This window comes from Peromyscus maniculatus, chromosome 18, assembly GCF_049852395.1.
Source record: "Peromyscus maniculatus bairdii isolate BWxNUB_F1_BW_parent chromosome 18, HU_Pman_BW_mat_3.1, whole genome shotgun sequence".
Classification (NCBI taxonomy): domain Eukaryota; kingdom Metazoa; phylum Chordata; class Mammalia; order Rodentia; family Cricetidae; genus Peromyscus; species Peromyscus maniculatus.
In genome coordinates this window covers 41,841,668-41,861,307 of record NC_134869.1, presented here as the reverse complement: position 1 = coordinate 41,861,307, position 19,640 = coordinate 41,841,668, and the positions used below count along the sequence as shown (strand labels likewise).

Genomic DNA, 19,640 nt, shown 5'->3' with positions numbered 1-19,640 from the left:
GAAAGGCGGGCTTCGGGGGCTCTCACCAACCACTAACGGCGAGAGGTTTGATTGGCGAAGTCGCAAGCCAATACCTAGACGGGGGGCCTTGAAGATGGACGGAGTGAGGAGCCACTAGAGAGAGAGAGCCTGAGGAAGAGGGCGGTGCGGCACTGACAGGCACCGGTGTCGGCCAATAAGACCGCGACACCCGTGACACCCCTCCCCCGCCTTTTGACTCGTAAACATCTAATCAGGTGAGCGAAGGAGGCGGGTAAAAAGGAAATCCTAACCAGTCCTGGGAAGTTTCCCAACTTGAGTGGCAGGCAAGGCGGGCGCGAAAGCAGCCCTGGAAAGGCTTTGGGCCGGGCGTGGCGTGGCGTGCCTGTCTAGTCCCAGCCCGGGGAGGTGACGGCAGGATCGGGAGTTCTAGGTCATGCTCTCTCACGGGCTAGCCTGGGCTCCTTGAGACCAGGGCTCAGTTTGACACGAGCTGGGCTTGGTGGCCCCCGTCTTCAATCCTAGCGTCTCCGCGAGTTCCAGACCAGCCCGGCCAACACAGGGAGCTCCAAGCGGGCCTTACCCATGCCCCGAGGCTGGAGACCCCCCAAGAACCCGAAACCAGGAGCTTTCCCGCATAGGGTCTTTTTAGCGGAGCATTAGGGAACAGGAGTTTTGGGGTAGTCTGAAGACACTTGAACCTCCTAGGGCCTCGGGCAGGCTAGGCTGGAGCCGGGGCTCAGTTCAGAGCAGGGGCCGCTCTTACACTCCCGCTCACATACTCACACATGTACACACACACACACACACACATGTACACACACACACACACATGTACACACACACACACACACACACACACACACACACACACACACACACACACGGGAAAAGCTTCCTTCCTGGGAAATGGGGTGTTGGGTGACGCCCCCTGAAGCCCGCTCAGCCAAGTTGCCCATAACAGGAACACTGAAAGTGTTCTCCACTCATGTGCGTGCGTGCGTGCGTGTGCATGTGCGTGTGCGTGTGCGTGTGCGTGTGTGTGTGTGTGTGTGTGTGTGTGTGTGTGTGTGTAGGGGGGAGCAAGGGCTAGCTGGTGGGTGGGGAAAAGTAGGAAAGAAGCTACGGTTTCCCTGCTGGTCAAGTGGGGACAATACGCAGTTTGCTCGCCCTTACAACCACCATGGGGGGACGTCCTGCATAGGCGGACATTAGGACATTAGGACATTGGGACAGGACTCTGAGGTCACTCACTCACGGGCTCATATTCAGGTTGTTGCCCACACCATTCTTTCAGTAAATAAATAAATGATAAAATATGAAGGAGATTCGCTATACAACCGAGAATATTTCTTTTAATGAATTACAAACTAAATTACAAATAATATTAACTGGAGGACAAGGGGTGGAGGGAGAAGAAAATCATACAAGAAATATTTTCTTTGAACAATTGAATTACAAAATTCCAAAGTGCACATGGTAACAAATCCATCCACACTGACAAAAAAAAAAAAAAAAAAAAAGAGAGAGAGAAAAAAAAAAACACTAAAATATCCAAACTATAACTTGAAATATAAATATAATTGTCCACTCTCTTATAGAAAATTTCCCCCAATGACCTACCCAGGTCAAAGCCTTTAAGAAGTACCAGCGTCCTCAAAATGACTTCTGAAGCCTCACTTCCACTCCTACGGAGTGACAGGCGACTCGGAGGAAGGTGGCCACCGGGACCTCTGACAACTGAGGAACTCAAAGAAGGGCTAGAAATCTGGCTCATTGGTGGTGCATTTGCTTAGCGAGGGCCAGGTCCTGGGTGCAGCTCTCAGCACCAGAAAACAATAAAATTGCTAAAAGAAAAACTCCATTGTCTTTCACCTCGCCTTGTGAGACCACGGTGAAGAGACCAATCCCCGCCCCTCCTGACTCTTCTTCCCTGCAGAAGGTAGACAGCACTGAGGGGAAGCATGTCTTCTGCTTCTCTAGATGGGCCTCCGTGATTGTCAGGTGAGGCCAAACACTAAAACTAAGGTATAAACTGTTTGGATCTATTTTTTTTTTTAATCTAACTCATTAAAACAGACCCCTGATGCTTGGTTCTGAAACGTCCCAACTGAGATTTCTGCTTATCGGTTGGCCTTTACAAAACAGTGGCAGCAGCAACTCGGGGTGTGTTTTCCTAAACATGGGACATAACAATGATGACAGTCTAAGACTGGGATGGTAAAACTTGACATGGGGCGGGGTAGAGAATGGTCGGTTTTGTTTTCTTTTGAATACCAATCCTCCTCGGTAATGACCACGAGGGAGAGGTGGTAAAAGCCGGGTTAAGTGCATCTAATACCAAAACTTTTTCCTTTCGTCTCATCTTTCCCTGCACCTCTGAATCCCCAGAACTGACTGGCCAAGAGAAAAAGTGAGTGCTAAGACAGCCAGAGAAGAGCAGAAGGCTGACCTGTGTGTGTCCCAAAGGCCCAGAGTCAAGTCAGACCAAGGGTGAGGAGGGCTTTGGGAAGGACCTCACAGTCGGAGGTGGGGTACTGGCTTGGTCACATCCTGGAAGAAAGGGTGAGCCAGGGCCGCTTTGGCTGAAATCCTCTTGTTGGGGTCATAGTGAAGCATTTGCTGGAGGGAAAAATATATTCTGACTTCAGTGATGTAGCAGTGGACCAGGGGAGAGAGAGCAGGTGTACCCAAAACCCCGGAAACTGGTGTTGTTTTACCAAGTTCTCATTTCCCTCCTCCCCTCTCTGAACCAGCCTAGGAGAGGCATCAAAGACGAGGGTCATCCTAAGGGAGTCCGGTGGGTCAGCTTCTCTTCTCTGGGGAATGGGAGAGGGGTTATATAGGCACCCACTCCGGCCTCTTACCGATAACAAGCTCCGTCCATCTTCGTCCAGGGGCGGCACAACTTTACTAAAATCTTGCCGAGCCCACTTGGGGAAACTCGGCTTATAATCAGGCATAGAAGTAACTCCTGGCCAAACCACCTCATCTGGGGTCCCCAGAGTCCGAAAGATCCGGAAGAGTTGATCAATCTCAGAATCTCCAGGAAATAGGGCCCGCCGGGTCACCTGAAATGGGGAGAGAGGAAAGGCCGAGACCCACACTGACGTCAGTCAACACTGCTCCTTGTACAGAGGAGGCTCCCATAGGCAGTGGAAGGTCAGCAGGGCCCCATGACTCCCCTCCCCAGGGCTTCTCATGGGGTCGGTCATACAGAGCTTGAGACAATGGAGTCCCTTCATCTGTCTCCTCGCCCCCTCCTTCCTTCCCCCAACCGTGGCTTCGTAGATCCCCAAGGCTGGGTGGGGCTGGGAGGGGGTGAATGTCTGGGGTGCCACTGACAAGTAGCAAAGGGATCCCAAGCCACTCACGGGGTATGGGGTAGACACTGCGGTCATCCCCCCTCCTTGTGATGCCGCCACTTCTAGATAGGAGCACAGCGGGCAGAGACTGTGTCTTCCGTTTCTTCTGTGTTCCCCACAGCACTTAGCATGGTGCTGGGTACACACTAGGTGCTTAACAAATATTTTTTGATGAATCGAGAGAGGAATATGGGCAACTGTAAGGTACTGGCGGATAAATTCACATTCTATATGTATATCTATATCTAGGCTAATGGTCTCCAAGCCCCCAGCAGTTTCAACCCAGATTGAAAGATCAAAAAAAAAATATTACTGATCTGTCTTCACACTGTTGCATTCAATGGGATGAGAGCTCCCATATGAAGCTAGGCTTCAAGGATCCTTCGATCTGAAAAGCCAGAGGTTGAGGGGGCAGGGCATGACCAAGTCTACAAAAATGATAGATGTGGATCAGCTGAATGCATTTAGCTTTCCTAAATTCCTTATTTCCAAGAACAGGTCTATAGGTTTAATGAAGAAGACAAAAATCAGACCTGTCCAAACTTTTGACACTTTGTAGATGATGTTGTCATCTACAAAGGTTAAGCTCAAATGCCATGAAACCAAGTTTTAAAAAAAAGGGGGAGGAATTGGGAGGAGGAAAACTTTGGTTGCAATGTAAAAAACAACAACATAAAAACAAAAACAAAAAAGCAACAAAACAAAAAGCCCCCACCCCTGTCAAAAAACAAAACCTAACAAAAATGTCCCACCACCACCAAAATAAAAACCCACTCTGTTTTAAGTAAGTTTTTGATTCTGTGTTGAGGCCACATTTGTAGATATCATTGGAAGCATGCGGCCTGTGGGCCACCTGTTGTAATAAATGGAATTCATTCTTCCAAATTTTTGAGGATTAAAGCGGAACAGCTGCACCGGTGGAGCCAGGGGGTGGTTCACGCCTGTCAACTCAGTCCCACGGGATAGACGGTAGTGGGGGGAGCGGGGCTGAGGCAGAAGATGAAGACTACAAAGCCAGTCTGGGCTACATAGTGAGACCATCTCAAAACAGAACAACAAAAACAGAAAAATAAAGCCAAGCAGCTGATGGGTACAGAATGGATTTAGCTCCATTTGGGGGATAAGAGATATATACTAGGTAACTAAATCTATTTAGGGATATTCTAAAACTGTAGTTGGTATCAGGGCAACTACCTCTATAGTGGCGACACTTGAGAGAACACTGTGATAAAGGGCCATGGTGCCAGGTCAAGAAATGGGTTTTGCTCTTGGATGTGGGCAAGAGTGGGCTGGAGAGAACCTGGCAAGCCTCCATACCATTTCAGCAAAGATGCATCCCAGGCTCCAGATATCCACAGCTGTGGAGTAGTACTTGCAGCCTAGAAGGATTTCAGGTGCTCGGTACCACAGGGTCACCACCTGGGGAGCAAGAGGACAACAAGGTCACATCCCTCAGTTCAGCAAAACCCAGCTCTACCTCCCCGGCTCTCTTTTAACAAGGGATTTTATTATTATTTTTTAACTTTAATAATGCGTATACACGCATTGTCTATGTAGGTTTACACAACTGTGCAGTGCCCTCTGAGGCCAGAAGGAAGTGTCTGAAACTTGGGAGCTGGAGTTAAGGGTGACTACCATAAACTGCCTGACATGGGCTCTGGGAACTGAACACAGTTCACCTGCAAGAGCATCATTTGTTCTTAACTATTGAACCATCTCTCTATCCCCAGCCATGTATTCTGAACCCCCAGATTTGGGATGTTCCTGGAAAAAAATCTGAGACATTTTAAATGGCATGCCAACCAGCTTTCCTGGCTTAGTATCTAAGTCCATTATAGGTAACCTTATAGTGTGAATTCAGTGCTAAGACCCTTTGGTTAAGGGCTAGAGAGAGGCTCAGTGGTTAAGAGGGCTTGTTTATGCAGAGGACCCAGGTTAAATTCCCAACACCCATATGGCAGCTCACAACAATCTGTAACTACAGTTCCAGGGGATCAGACACTTTCTTCTGACTTCTGTGAGCACCAGGCAGGATGGTGGTACAGACATACATGCAAGCAAGACACTCATACACTTTACATAAATAAGTAAAGACCCTTGGGTTAGCCAGGCAGTGGTGGCGCACGCCTTTAATCCCAGCACTTGGGAGGCGGAGGCAGAGGCAGAGGCAGGCAGATCTCTGTGAGTTCGAGGCCAGCCTGGCCCTTTTCAAAGGACAGCTAGGATTGTTAACAGAGAAACCCTGTCTTGAAAAATCAAGAAGACAAAAAAGGCCCTTGGGTGCTCAGAGATTCCATTTACCAAGGAACTCCTGCCCTGGTATTTTGGTAATTTGTGAATACTGTTATGAACATCTCCCAAGGTTCTTAAAGAAGAAAATCACAGAGGGACTTACCTCATGAGTATAGGTACGAACAGGGACTCCAAAGGCTCTTGCTAGTCCAAAGTCTGCCAACTTGATGGACCCCTCTGCATTGATCAGCAGATTCTGGGGCTTAAGGTCCCGGTGTAGGACTCGGTGAGAATGGCAGAATGCTAGGCCCTGGAGTAGCTGGAACAGATAGCTCTGATAAAGGAGAGACGGGGGGTTTGTTCAATCGCCACAGTGAACAGACACAACTTGTTCTTTGCCCTCAAAATGAAATAAAGCCTTAACTATGTTAGAAGATAACGCCACTATTGGGGGGGGGGGTTTGTTTCATTCTTTAGATCACATTTTTATTTGTTGGGGGGAGGGGGCATGCCCCAGTGCATATGAGGAAATCGGACGGCAACTTGCAGGAGTTAGTTTTCTCGTACTGTGTGGGACCTGGGGAGTTCAGGTCATCAGGTCATCAGACTTGGAGACAGGGACCTTTACCTGCTGAGCTATCTTGTCAGCCCTGTTTGCTTTTAAGATAGTGTCTTCCTGGCCTGGAACTCTGTAGCCTAGGCTGTCCTTGTACTTACATCCTCTTGCCTCCGCCTCCTGAGTGTTAGGGTTACAAGCATGAGCTAACACACATAGCTACAACATAACCACACCTTTAATAGCTACTTCTTTCATTGGATTTTTCAGCCTGTCAAGGATAAAGACCAGATATTACTCAATTTTTGCAACCCTTTCAAAACCCTGCACCTAGCACATTGAAGGTGTTAGATAACTGTGTGCTGAATATATACCTGCTGATGCATCCATTAGCTCCAGCAGTGAACCCCGCTCTGGTTTTTCTCCCACATCACAGGTGGGAAATTTTTTTGGAGGAACCCACCAATTTCCCTCAGCGCCATTATCTGGGTGTTATCTGATCTGCCTAGGTTGACTCACAGGAGCTCAATTTTGATTCTTGTGTCCATCCTACGGTCAATGACTATAATGAGCAGGAAAAGCAACACAAATAAAGGGAAGTAGAGCCGGGCGGGGGTGGCGCACGCCTTTAATCCCAGCACTCGGGAGGCAGAGCCAGGCTGATCTCTGTGAGTTCGAGGCCAGCCTGGTCTACAGAGTGAGATCCAGGACAGGTTCCAAAGCTACACAGAGAAAACTGTCTCGGAAAACCAAAAAACCAAAAAACCCATAAATAAATAAATAAATAAATAAATAAATAAATAAATAAATAATAAATAAATATGTGATGGGGGTGGGGTGGGAAGTGCTAAAGTCTGAAAAAAAAAAAGCTGAAATAAATCATTACCAGCCCGAATTACCTGCCTCTAGTTTCCCCAAAATATGTGGGCTGGAATTGAAGAGGATTACCTTGATGAGGGGAAGAGGAATGCCAGTGAGGGCAGAGGCATCCATAAACTTCTTGAGGTCCTGGTGCAGAAACTCAAAAACCAGATAAAGCTTATTTTCTGTGTGGATAACATCCAGCAGCCTGCAAGAGAAGGCCCAGGAAATGGAGTTGAGGGAGAGAAATTGTGAGTCCAAGCAAACAGAAGTCATCTCGGTGACCATCTCTGACACTTACTTGACAATATTGGGGTGATTAAGTTCCTTAAGCAGAGAGATCTCTCGGATGGCAGTGCTGGGTACACCTTCAGTCTCACTTGGAGAGGTTGGGAAAACAGAGGTGAGAATATGGTCACAAACACTGCTCTCTCACGGAGATACCATCTCCCCCAAACCCCTCAGGAAGTCTGAAAGGGAGGTACTGTCAGGAGCTAATTCCTGGGTAGTCAGGGTGTGGCTTTTGGACATATTTAAGGTCAATTATTTCCTCTTTTTCCAGTGGAAGGTAAGTGGAGCCTCCAGGTGAATGTGAAGCAGAGGAAAGGTAATGAGCCGAGGGGGTTGAGAACAGCTCCCAGCCTCCCCAGAGGGCCAGTGAGTCTCAACTGCCATTCTTTTGAAAGAGGGCGAGGGTTCTAAAGTAGGGGGCTGGAGCAGCGAGGAGAGCTCCCCATTCAGAAAGGAACTATTATCCTCTTGTTCCTACATAACCCAGCTCTATGAACACTCCCCGACCCTGCCTCGGCCCTCAGCCCCGACTCTCTCTTCCCAAGCCTCTGGGCTTGCAGATCGGGGGGCACACCGGGTGGAGCTCGAGAGGAAAGTTTTCTCTGAATTCCAGCCCCGGGACAGTCTCCCGAGCGTCTACCGTCCGCCAACACACCCTCCACTTCGGAGTCCCTCCCCGCTACCTTCCGGCCCCGGACGGCTACCCGCCTGTTGGGGTTGGGGTTGGGGCTGGGGGGGGGGGGGACGGACAGTCAAGAGGTCCCGGGAAAGGAGTTCCGGCTCCGGAGGCCACTCACGTGTCGAGCCGGATTTTCTTAAGCGCCACCACTTCTCCCGTCAACTTGTTTTTGGCTTTGTACACCACCCCGTACGTGCCCTCTCCGATCTTCTCCACCTTTTGGAAGTTCTCCATGGAGCGCTAGCGAGGCGGCGCAGGCCCCCGGGAGCGGGGCCCGGGAACCCTGCAGGAAACGGGCCCGACACTCGGGGCGGAGGACCTGGGGGCCCCGGTGAGCTCGGCAGCCCCAGCTCGGGATGGAACGCAAGCCGAGCTCAGCCCTTGACAATTTGTCCAACTTGAAACAATGTTGCCGCCTCCCCCCACGGCTCCAGACGGCCCGCCGAGGCCCCGCCCCTCCTTCCCGCGTTTCCCTGGCCCCGCCTCCCAGCCTCCCGATTGGTCGGCGTCACGAGGGCGGGGCGGGGCCCCGCGCTCCCGCCGCCGATTCCCCGCCCTGGGCGGGCGAACTGAGCGGGCCGCACCGCGACTTTCCCCCGGTTCCTGGTGTGGGCTCCGCCGGCCGGAACTGGTGTCGTCCCTGGTCTGCGGATTTCCTTACCTTTCGCTCACAGTTTTCACCACCCCTTAAGTGAGATTAAATCTTACCTAAGCCAAGAGAACCTCCTTTAAAAAGCAGAAACCTAGGAATCTTTAAATGTGTATATATATATTAATAATATTAATATATTAATATATAATAAATATATTATTTTCAATTATGTGCATCCGTGCGTGTCTGTGTTTAGGTTTCCACCGCAGATCGTCTGGAGCCGAAGTTAGAGGCGGTTGTGAGCCGCCACGACAGGCTTGGGCGCTGGAGCCGAACTCTGATCTTCTGCAAGAACAGCATATGCTCTTAACTGCTGAGCCGTCTCTCCAGCACTCCTACCCCCTTTTTTGAGACAGTATCTCCTAATGCAGCCCCGGCCGGCTGGAATGCGTTGAAAAAAAAAAAAAAAATCAGATTGGCTTCGAACTAGCAAAGGTCCGTCTGGCATTGCCTCCTGTGTGCCAGGGCTCTTATTGTAAAAGATTCTTAGGCTAGATAACAAAGTCGTTTCTCAGCCTAGCTTAGTCCTGTCTCACTGTTTTAGTGGTCCGTGGTCCGTTGGTTGGTTTTGTTGATTTATGGCTGGGAATCTACACTCCCAGCCCCTTGGGACTGCTTTTGAATAAAGGAGCTGTTGCTGTCTTAAGGAGCTGCGTGGTTTGACTCAATTCATGGCTTTGCTCTCTTGCTGAATCGTGACTGTGAAGTATGTGAATTGTGGCTGCCCATCCGTCAACTTTCCAGAACGATCGTGTGTGTGTCAGGATGAATGCGACCCTAGTGGAGCTGGAAACTGTCACTGATCTGTGGGACGAGAATGGAGCATCCAGGGACTGAAATCAGTTCTGGCCCTCTCCTGCTTCCCAGGTTTCCCCTCCTCTAGAGCGATGGGAGGAAGGGCTATGCAAATGAACCCCTTTCTATATAGGGGTTCATTCCCACCCCCCTGGCACCTTTGGCTGCTGAAAGGAAGAACAGGATGGGTGTGCCAACAAGACGCTCTCTCCCTCTGTTCCTGCTGGGTGCTCTGCTGGCTGTGGGGGCCATAGAAGGTAAGCGTGTGCATGGGTGGTCAGGGGCAAGTGCCATGTTGAACACCTGCTCGGGGTTTCCCCCTTCTAACAAGACATGTCAATATTTCAAGCTTGCCCTATTTGATTTGGTGAGGATATAGTTTTGTTTGCTTCATTTGTTCAAGACAAGGATAGCCTTGAACTCCTGATCCTCATGCTTCCACCTCCTAAGTACTGGGATTCCAGATATAAACCATGGCGCCCAGCTTTATATGTGAAATTTAGGATGGAGCATGGAAGTATTCCTATCTGACTCAAGGGACAAGAAGGCACAGCAGTAATTCTGAGGCCTCCTAAGACAGGCAGCTGGAACGGGGGCTCCACGGAGGTAAAATGAATGGGAGATCCTTGACATAATATCTTCAGTGCTTGTGGTAGATTTAAGGTGGAAAGAAAGAGAATGTGGTATCCAATAAGACCTAGCTGATGCCGCCTTCTGCACTTGGGTGGGTGTGGATGACTATGGCCCAGGCCTTACATTCCAGGGCTGGGAGAGACAAGCAGAAGGGTCTCAGCTGAGCATCACATGAAAGGACTCTGGGGGATTGAGGCCTCGTGACAGGAGCAAAGGGGAGGGAGCTGAGGGTGGCCAGAGGGTCTGGAATGTCCCGTGCTGCTGAGGAGGGAGGGTGGCAGTCAGAAAAGAATGGTATGTCTTATGACTGCTCTTGCTTCAGTGGTCGAACACTCTCTGAGATGACCACAGACCAACCCCCAGCAGCATCTCTGGCTTCCCCGTGGACGTTAGAATCGGGATAAGGACAATTTCTGCTATACTACAGTATATATACTATATCCTACATATCATATCATATCATATCATATCATATCATATCATATCATATCATATATCATATCATATCACAGCCTCCTTTTCTCTCTCTGGATCCCTGGTCTCACAAACTTCTAGAAAGTTCCCTGCTCTGGCTTCTTCATTTGTACTGCAATTTCCAGGGATTTTGTTTGGTTGGTTTTTCATTCCTTGGGTCCCTTGTATCCCAGACTGGCCTTGAACTCACTTCGTAGGAGATCCTTTTGATTCTCCCTCCTGGGTGCCAGAATCACAGACAGGTTTGTGCTGCCAGCCTTTTTTTTTTTTTTTTTTTTTTTTTCCTCTTTTGCTAAGTGCCTTAATGTATTTTGGAAATGTCCGGTTCATACCCACACCTCTGAGGCTCTTAAGGTACTGTGCTTACATTTTGAACACTGACTTTAATTATTATTTTTTTTCTACCACGTGAGTCTGGGGAATCAAACTCAGGTTGTCGGGCTAGGCAGAAAGTGTCTTTACCTAATAAGCCATCTCGCTTGCCTGAGAATTTCTTCTGAATACATAGACAAAAACACCAGCTAATAAGGATAAAGCAAATGTATCAAAATGCGGGTAGTTGTCGGATTTGGGTGAAGGGATGTGGAAGCCCATTACAGTTCTTCTCTTGTCAGATATACGTTTAGCTCTGGTCTCCCAGTGTAACCCCAGCTGTTCTGGTACTTACTATGTAGACCAGGCTGGCCTCCAACTTTGCAGTGATCTTCCTGCTTCTGTCTTCTGAGTGTTAAGATTACAGACATGAGACACTATACTCAATTTAATTATAATAATCATGTCTGCTTTGTCCACACCTCCAACCTGGGTCTACTCATTCCTCCCTCCTTTTTGCCACAGTGATCGTCTCCTTCTTCTTCTTCTTCTTCTTCTTCTTCTTCTTCTTCTTCTTCTTCTTCTTCTTCTTCTTCTTCTTCTTCTTCTTCTTGTTCTTCTTCTTCTTCTCTTCTCCTTCTCCTCCTCTTCCTCCTCCTTCTCCTCCTCTTCCTCCTCTTCCTCCTTCTCCTTTTCTTTTCTTTTGAGACAAAGTTGTGTAGACCAGGCTAGTCTGGAACTTTTATGTAGTTCACGCTGGCCTTAACCTCATGGTGAGTCTTTTGCCAAAGGCTCCTGAGTACGGACTGAGATTACTTTTGTGAACCACCATTTCCTGATGCCACAGTGGCCTTTTTAAAATACAAATACCACCATGTTATAAAAAAATTTTCTGTCTGGGCAGTGGTGGCGCATGCCTTTGATACCAGCACTTGGGAGGCAGAGGCAGGTGGATCGCCGTGAGTTCGAGGCCAGCCTGGGCTACAAAGTGAGTTCCAGGACAGCTAGAGCTGTTACAATGAGAAACCCTGTCTCAAAAAAAAAAAAAAAAAAAAAAAAAAAAAAAAAAAAAAAACAACGGAAACTTTGAAGGGCTGAAGAGTTAGCTCAATGGCTGTTCTTGTAAAGGACTTGGGTTCAATCCCCAGCATCCATATGACAGCTCACAACTGTTTGTAACACCAGACTCAGAGCATCAGATGTCCTCTTCTGATCTCAGGGGTCATCAGGCATGTACTTGGTGCACAGACATATATGCAGGCAAAACAATCACATAAGAAAACAATATATAATATATATTATATATATATATACATACATAAGAAAACAATATATAATATATTTGGGTTTTCAAGATAGGGTTTCTCTGTGTAGCTTTGGCTGTCCTGGAACTAGCCCTGCAGACCAGGCTGGCCTTGAACTCACAGAGATCTACCTGCTTCTGACTCCTGAGTGCTTGGATTAAAGGCGGCATGTGCCACCACTGCCTGGCAAGAATGAATATTCTTTTAAAAAAAAATCTGAACAAGCTGGGCGATGGCGGCATATGCCTTTAATCCCAGCACTCGGGAGGCAGAGCCAAGCAGATCTCTATGGGTTCGAGGCCAGCCTAGGCTACGGAGTGAGTTCCAGGAAGGGCTCCAAAGCTACACAGAGAAACCCTGTCTCAAAATAACAAAACAAATCTGAACAGAAAAGCACCAGGTGTGTAGCATCTGTGATTGCACTCAGGAGGCAGAGGCAGGAGAATGGGGAATTCTAGGCTAGCCTAAGCTACACAGAAGACCTGTCTCAAACAAAACCACCAACAACAACTGAAAACCAACTACCTGCAAAGAAGGAAGGTTGTACACCTCGGACTGGAACTGAAGTCCCTAACCCAGCAGTTCTCAATCTGTGGGTCTTGACCCCTTTGGGGGTTGAATGACCTCTTCACGGGGGTCGCCGAAGACCATCGGAAAACAGATATTTACATTGCGATTCGTAACAGTAGCAAAATTACAGTTATGAAGTAGCAGCAACAGAAATAATTTTGTGGGTGGGGTCACCACGACATGAAGCGCGTATTAAGAGGTCCCAGTGTTAGGGAGGTTGAGAACCACTGCTCTAACTCATCTCCTCAGCCTCATTTCTCACAGTGTGGGTCAGCCAGAGGAACAACAAAAAGTAAGTGTTTCCCAATGTGCTTATAACCCTGGGCTCAATCTTTAGTACCATAAGCTTTTCAAGCTTTAATTAAATTTATCCAACTTCCACATATACCCCATGGTCTAGTGTGTGTGTGTGCATGTGTGTGCGTGTGTGTACGTGAGCATACAGACACAGAAATAAATAATTTAAATAAATGAAAATTTTAAAAAGCTTTTTGGATGTGATGATGCGTGCCTTTAATCCCAGCACTTGGGAGGCAGAGGCAGGAGGATCTCTATGAGTTCAAGGCAAGCCTGGTCTACAGAGCAAATTTCAGGACAGCCAGAGCTACACAGAGAAACTCTGTCAAAAACAAAACAAAACAAAACACAAATTTTTTTTTTGTTTCTGTAATTTTTTTGAGAGTGGGTCTCTCTGTGTAGCCCTGACTGTTCTGGAACCCATTCTGTAAGCCGGGCTGGCCTCAAACTCACAGATCCTCCTGCCTCTGCCTCCTGAGTGCTGGAATTAAATGTATGCACCACTACACACAGCTAAACATTTTTAATAAAAGCATTTAAAGAAAATTTAAGAAGAGGGTTGAGAATACCTCAACCAGTGGTAGATCCTAGGATCTTATGGAACATTCCTTTTAGGATCCAGGAACCAGGACTGGCTTGGTGTCCCACGGCAACTTAGAACTCATGCCTGGAACAGGCAGCTGTACCCTGAGTGGACAGAGGTGCAGGGGCCTGACTGCTGGAGAGGTAGGATTTGAATCTTCTGGGGAAAGGCACGGTGGGAACTGGATAGGAAGAGAGTAAGGACTAAGTTAAAGTGAAGCAGGTTGGCAGAGAGATTTGGAGAGGAGAAGCCAGCCTCTCAGCTAATGCAGCTTCCCTTCCCAGGTGGCCAGGTGTCTCTGAAGGTCAGAAATGATGGACCTACGCTGCTTGGTGCAAATGCCTCCTTTTCCATTACCCTACACTTCCCTGAAGGTCAAAAGGTACTGCCAGATGGGCAGGTTATCTGGGCCAACAACACCATCGTCAATGGTTAGTACCTCTCTCAGTACCTCCTGAACCTTATTCCGGGGGCTCAGATTCCCAGGTATCTCCAGTAAACCCAGAGAAAACCTCCTTTCTCCTCCTCCTCCTCCTCCTCCTCCTCCTCCTCCTTTTCTTCTTTTTGTTCTTTCGAGGTAGGTTTCTCTGTGGTAGTCCTGGCTGTCCTGAACTCGCTCTGTACACCAGGCCTCAGAGATCCTCCCAAGTGCTGGGATTAAAGGCATGTACCACCACCACTCGGTTCCTCTTCTATTTTTTAACAGTACTGGGTTCAAACCTAGGCCTTCACACATGCTTGTCAAGTGCTATTCCATTTACCGTTATCCCTCATAGACTCTTTTAAAAAATTATGTTTATATTCAATGCAGTCAATATATACTGTAAATATATAAAATGTAGTATATACTTATTGCACTAAAATTAGAAAATGCAGATAAAATCAGTTTCCAAATTAGAGAACAGCAGATTCCTGAAGTTGCATGGGCTTACATGTTAATCCATCACTAGATGTGACCCTGGATGGGTAAGTTGCTGTGAGTTTGTTTTCCTGCCTATAAAGTGGGTGTGGCACCTTGACAGATTATTATCAAGATGAAAACAGGCTCATCTATATAAAGCTGGGTGGTGGTGGTCGTGGTGGTGCACGCCTTTAATCCCAGCACTCGGGAGGCAGAGGCAGGCGGATCTCTGTGAGTTTGAGGCCAGCCTGGTCTCCAAAGCGAGTTCCAGGAAAGGCTCAAAGCTACACAGAGAAACCCTGTCTCGAAAAACCAAAATAAATAAATAAATAAATAAATAAATAAATAAAAACAAAGCGCTCAGCAGGGTTGCATGGACTTACAGTAAATATTTAATGTTAGCTGCTGCTGCTCTTAATCTCAAGAGAGCCATTGTAAACATTTTATTCTAAGGCTAGCCAGTCTTTTATTTATGTTCGATATGCATGTGAGTCTCAGGTTGTGCTTTCCATACATCCCCACTCTCCAACTACCATCCCATGTGGGTTAGAGTGTGGAGATCGTAGTTCCAGCTAAGGAGTACTTCTACAGTACTATTCCACTAGGAACTATTTTAGGAGTTTGAGTGCGCACAAAAGAATGCCCGGGCTTGAGGTTGACTCTATCTACCTTCCAGGGAGCCAGGTGTGGGGAGGACAGCCAGTGTATCCACAGGAACCTGAGGATGCCTGCATCTTCCCTGATGGTGGACCCTGCCCGTCTGGTCCTCCGCCTCCAAGAAGAAGCTTTGTCTATGTTTGGAAGACCTGGGGTGAGACCTCCTAGCCACCCCTTCCCAATATAATCCTACCCAAGCAACCCACCCTTCCAAACACCTGGAGGGAATCCTCAACCTCCCTTCTCTGGAGCCTTTTTCAAACCGTACCTCTCCGTCCTCTTTAACCAGTTGCGTCCCCCCCCCCCCACACTTCTCTGCTTTTGTCTCGGAAACTCTCAGGACAATACTGGCAAGTGCTGGGGGGCCCAGTGTCCAGGCTGAGCATTGCAACAGGCCACGCGAGGCTGGGCACCCACACCATGGAAGTGACCGTGTACCACCGACGAGGGGCCCAGAGCTACGTGCCCCTTGCTCACTCCACTTCGGCTTTCACCATTACCGGTAAGAGCCTAGAGAGGAACAAGGCCAGGCCGGCAGAGGGCATGAGGTAGGGAGGCTGGCTTGGACAAGAAAGAGGAAGGGATGTCCAACCTTCCGCGGGGAGGGGCACAGAGACCTGGGCAGAGAAACGTGGGCCTTAGAGACAAAGACCTGGCTAGCCAGCTTTGTGTGTGTGTGTGTGGAGAACGTGGCTGTGAAGAAGGTGTGGCTCAGGCTCGGCTCTTAATTCTTCTGGCTCCAACCCCAGACCAGGTCCCCTTCTCCGTGAGTGTGTCCCAGCTGCGGGCCTTGGATGGAGGAAACAAGCGCTTCCTGAGAAACCAGCCGCTCCTCTTTGCCCTTCAGCTGCACGATCCCAGCGGCTACTTGGCTGAGGCTGACCTCTCCTTCACCTGGGACTTTGGAGACGGCTCTGGGGCCCTGATCTCTCGGGCAGCTGAGGTCACTCACACGTATCTGGAGTCCGGCTCCGCCACTGCCCAGGTGGTCCTGCAGGCTGCCATCCCCCTGGTTTCCTGTGGCTCCTCCCCAGTCCCAGGTACCACAGACGGCTACATGCCAACTGCGGAGACACCCGGGACCACATCTGGACAGGGGACCACTGCAAAAGCTGGGGGGACCACAGCTGGCCGGATGCCAACTACTGAGCCCTCTGGGACCACAGCTGTACAAATGCCAACCGCAGAGGGCACAGCTACGACCACCTCTGAGCAGCGGCTGACCTCCGCGGTCCTAGACACCACCGTGGCAGAGATGTCAACCGTAGAGGGTGTAGGTACCATACCCACAAGGGCCTCTGGAGCCACAGTTGCGCAGGCAACGGCCACGGAGTTGGCGGGAACTACCACTGAAGAGTTACCCACCCCTGAACCCGAGGGTCCCGATGCTAGCCCATTCCTGCCTACAGAAAGTTCCACAGGTAAGAACACGTGAATGACGTTCCAGGAGGTGGGTTATCTGTCAGTTCTCTACTCTGAAGTCTTCACCCAAGATCCAGACGCCTCACCAGTCCTTTCTGTAGCGTTGTGGCCGCCTCGGAATTCTCACTAGCTCTAAAGCCTCCAGATTGTCTCAAGTGCATGCAAGAGATGTAGCGTTCAGGAAATGAGATTCCCGCCCCCCCAACCCCAAGTCACAGGGGAAGAGTGAGCTGGATTTTCCCCCCTTTCCAAGGATAACGGCTAGGAAGCCAAGGGGACAGCCTGTGGTCATTCACAAAGCTCTATCACATGTCCTGTTCAAGCATAAATGCAGAGATGCTTCAGGTTCTGACAGACTGATTCTCCATCCTCCACTCCTGAATTCCTCCTGCGAAGCAAAATAAATGAGCGAGAGCTGATGCTGAATGGGGTGACACAGGCCAGCTGTCTAGTCCAAGACCTAGCCCAGTGTGGGACATGATAAATATCTGGAGACTTTTTTTTTTTTTGGTCATTTCTTTTTTTTTCTTCATTAAAAAAAAATTAATGTGTATGGTGTTTTGCCTACATTGTTATGTACCGCTTGTGTGCCTGGTGCTCATGGAGACCAGAAAGGGCATCAGGTCCCTTCCCCTGGATGTGGAGGTACAGATGGATATAAGCCACTATGTGGGTGCTGGGAATCAAACCCAGTTTCTCTACAAGAGTAACCAGTACTTTAAACCACTGAGGCATCTCTCCAGCCCTGGAGTTGTGTGTGTGTGTGTGTGTGTGTGTGTGTGTGTGTGTGTGTGTGTTCTCTTTCCCTGACTATGTGGGCAAAACAAACAAACAAAAACAGCATTTTTTTTTTCCCTTTCTAGCATAGCTTCCTTATATATAAAACGAGACCTACCAGATCTTTGCTGGTTCAAAGCCCACATACTCTGGGAGCATGCAGCCTTGGCTGTACTTGGGGCAAAGCCTGCTTGGTCTCTGTCTCCAAGAGAGTGCTATCTCCTGACTTTGCCCCCTTAAATCTTTTCCTGACAGGATCCATTGCCCCTCTACCGGATGGCACAGACACCTTAATGCTTGTGAAGAGACAAGTTCCCTTGGATTGTGTTCTGTATCGATATGGTTCTTTTTCCCTCACCCTGGACATTGTCCGTGAGTCTTGCCTGTGTTGGAGACTGAGGAAGGGAGGTATAAGCCGCCTGGGCCGGGCAGTAGTAGTGGCATACCTTGGGAGAACTTACTTGAGAATACTCCAACGGCAGAGACAGTATTGGAAGAGCATCCCTTGGGCTTTCTTGCGTATGGTCTTGGTAGAAGAATACTAATTTAAAAAGTTGCAACCTTGCAGAGGGTATTGAAAACGCTGAGATCCTGCAGGCCGTGCCATCCAGCAAGGGTGATGCGTTTGAGCTGACTGTGTCCTGTCAGGGCGGGTGAGTGTCCTGCTGGTCGCCCCGTGAACTCTTTGGAATGACTGTCTTTCTCTCTGTTGTTCTGCCCCTTCTCAGATCTCTTGATGCAACCTCACACTCTTTCAGGCTACCCAAGGAAGCTTGTGTGGACATTTCATCAGCAGGGTGCCAGCCCCCTGCCCAGAGGCTATGCCAGCCTGTGCCGCCAAGCCCAGACTGCCAGCTGGTCCTACACCAGGTGCTGAGAGGTGGCTCAGGGACCTATTGCCTCAATGTGTCTTTGGCTGACGCCAACAGCCTGGCAGTGGCCAGCACCCAGATTGTTGTTCCTGGTGGGTACTTAGACAAGAACTAGGAGAACGGGAGTGGACAGAGGACAGCTGGGCGCGGACAGACACTGAGGCGGCATCTGGGGTTCTGCTCACAGGTCAAGGCGGCGGCCTCGGGCAGGCTCCCTTGCTTGTAGGTGTCTTACTGGGGTTGGCGGCTGTGGTCCTTGCATCTCTGATTTATAGGTAAGAGCCCTGCCATCCTGGTCCTCATCCACTATCACCACCACCCACCCTTCCTTCAGGGGTGACAGCATGGTGTCCTGGAGAGCCCAGGTGGGGAAGTCCTGTGGTACCTTTGAAGTAGCTTTAAATGTCTGACGATTAATGGTATTAGAAGCTATGTGGGCAGGCCTCTTGGGGAGCGAAACAATTGATGATGTGAGGCTGTGGTTGCTATTAAGAGTGGGTCAGAGGTTTGGTTTGGTGGGGAGGCACCTGCCACAAGGCTGACCACCTGGAATCAATCCCTGGTGCCCATAGGATAGGAGAGAACAAATTCCCCAAAATTTCCCTCTGGCCTCCACGTGTGTACCGTGGTATGGGCTGCCCCCCCTCCAAGTAAATAAAAGTTAAAAACAAAACCAGGGCAGTTGGGGTGAAGCAAGTTATTCACCAATGAGAAAGGTAGATTCAGCAGGATGTGGTGGCGCACGCCTTTAGTTTCAGCATTTAGGAGGCAGAGGCAGGCGGATCTCTGTGAGTTTGAGGCTAGTCTGGTCTACAGAGTGAGTTCCAGGACAACCAGAGCTACATGGTAAGACCGTGTCTCCAGAAGCGGGGAGGTGTTGGGGTGAGGCGGATGTCAGACTCCCCAGCTAGCTAGAGATGCTAAGGGCCTCAAAGTGGAGACATTTATAGGGGTGAGGGGGGATGGATGGCAGGGGCTAGAGAGACAAGAGTAGATGAGCACTAGGTAGGGGAAGGGAGAGGGGAAGGAACCACAGCCACGGCCATAAACCTGGGATGCAGGATGTGCACAGGCAGGATGCCACTGCTGACCACTTCCCCTTCTCTCCATGCTAGGCGCAGACTCACGCAGCAGGGCTCAGTTCACCCTGCTTCCCAAATGCCGCACGGCCGCACCCACTGGCTGCGCCTGCCCCCAGTCTTCCGCACTCGCCGCCGCATCGGTGAAAACAGTCCGCTCCTCAGCGGGCAGCAGGTCTGAGTACCCTCACGATGCTATGCGTTTCCTGCGGTCTTCCCTTGGAGACGACCAATCCCGGAAATAAATTCTCAGAACCTTGCGCTAGGGGTTTTTGTTTGTTTGTTTTGTTTTCTCTTCAATCTGTCTCTAAAGGGGTGAAGGTAATAAAAAGGGATGTATCACTCACTT

At 49.3% G+C, this 19,640-nt stretch overlaps 2 protein-coding genes across 3 annotated transcripts; one reads left to right on the top strand and one right to left on the bottom strand.

Annotated features, from left to right (window-relative positions):
* Positions 1 to 1,307: 1,307 nt before the first annotated feature.
* Positions 1,308 to 8,464, bottom strand: Cdk2 (cyclin dependent kinase 2). 2 transcript variants are annotated; one of them, XM_006987324.4, is made up of 8 exons: positions 8,082 to 8,464; positions 7,295 to 7,372; positions 7,081 to 7,201; positions 5,740 to 5,910; positions 4,662 to 4,763; positions 3,354 to 3,497; positions 2,847 to 3,050; positions 1,308 to 2,601 (listed from the first exon to the last, which is right to left on the bottom strand). In XM_006987324.4, exons 1-8 carry the CDS (start codon positions 8,195 to 8,197, stop codon positions 2,497 to 2,499), a joined length of 1,041 nt encoding a protein of 346 aa, XP_006987386.1. In that variant the 5' UTR covers positions 8,198 to 8,464; the 3' UTR covers positions 1,308 to 2,496. The 2 variants fall into 2 exon arrangements, with proteins under 2 accessions (XP_006987386.1, XP_006987385.1); XM_006987323.4 differs by lacking the exon at positions 3,354 to 3,497 and having other exon boundaries at positions 8,082 to 8,459.
* Positions 8,424 to 19,551, top strand: Pmel (premelanosome protein). Its single transcript, XM_076553973.1, has 12 exons — positions 8,424 to 8,722; positions 8,812 to 9,667; positions 13,616 to 13,726; positions 13,868 to 14,014; positions 15,161 to 15,295; positions 15,482 to 15,643; positions 15,891 to 16,562; positions 17,596 to 17,712; positions 17,909 to 17,993; positions 18,099 to 18,304; positions 18,400 to 18,487; positions 19,328 to 19,551. The coding sequence occupies exons 2-12, from the start codon at positions 9,595 to 9,597 to the stop codon at positions 19,470 to 19,472; spliced, it is 1,941 nt and encodes a 646-aa protein (XP_076410088.1). The 5' UTR covers positions 8,424 to 8,722; positions 8,812 to 9,594; the 3' UTR covers positions 19,473 to 19,551.
* The last annotated feature ends 89 nt before the right edge of the window (positions 19,552 to 19,640 follow it).

Bases quoted from the DNA above. Each gene is read 5' to 3' on its own strand.
- Pmel (XM_076553973.1), top strand. From the start codon at position 9,595: ATGGGTGTGCCAACAAGACGCTCTCTCCCTCTGTTCCTGCTGGGTGCT. The intron at 16,563-17,595 runs GTAAGAACACGT...TTTTCCTGACAG, and splicing joins GCCTACAGAAAGTTCCACAG to GATCCATTGCCCCTCTACCG. The intron at 18,488-19,327 runs GTAAGAGCCCTG...TCTCCATGCTAG, and splicing joins CTTGCATCTCTGATTTATAG to GCGCAGACTCACGCAGCAGG.
- Cdk2 (XM_006987324.4), bottom strand. From the start codon at position 8,197: ATGGAGAACTTCCAAAAGGTGGAGAAGATCGGAGAGGGCACGTACGGG. The intron at 7,373-8,081 runs GTGAGTGGCCTC...AACCTCTCCAAG, and splicing joins AAGAAAATCCGGCTCGACAC to TGAGACTGAAGGTGTACCCA. The intron at 5,911-7,080 runs GTAATCCTCTTC...CTCCTTTATCAG, and splicing joins TTCCTCTTCCCCTCATCAAG to AGCTATCTGTTCCAGCTACT.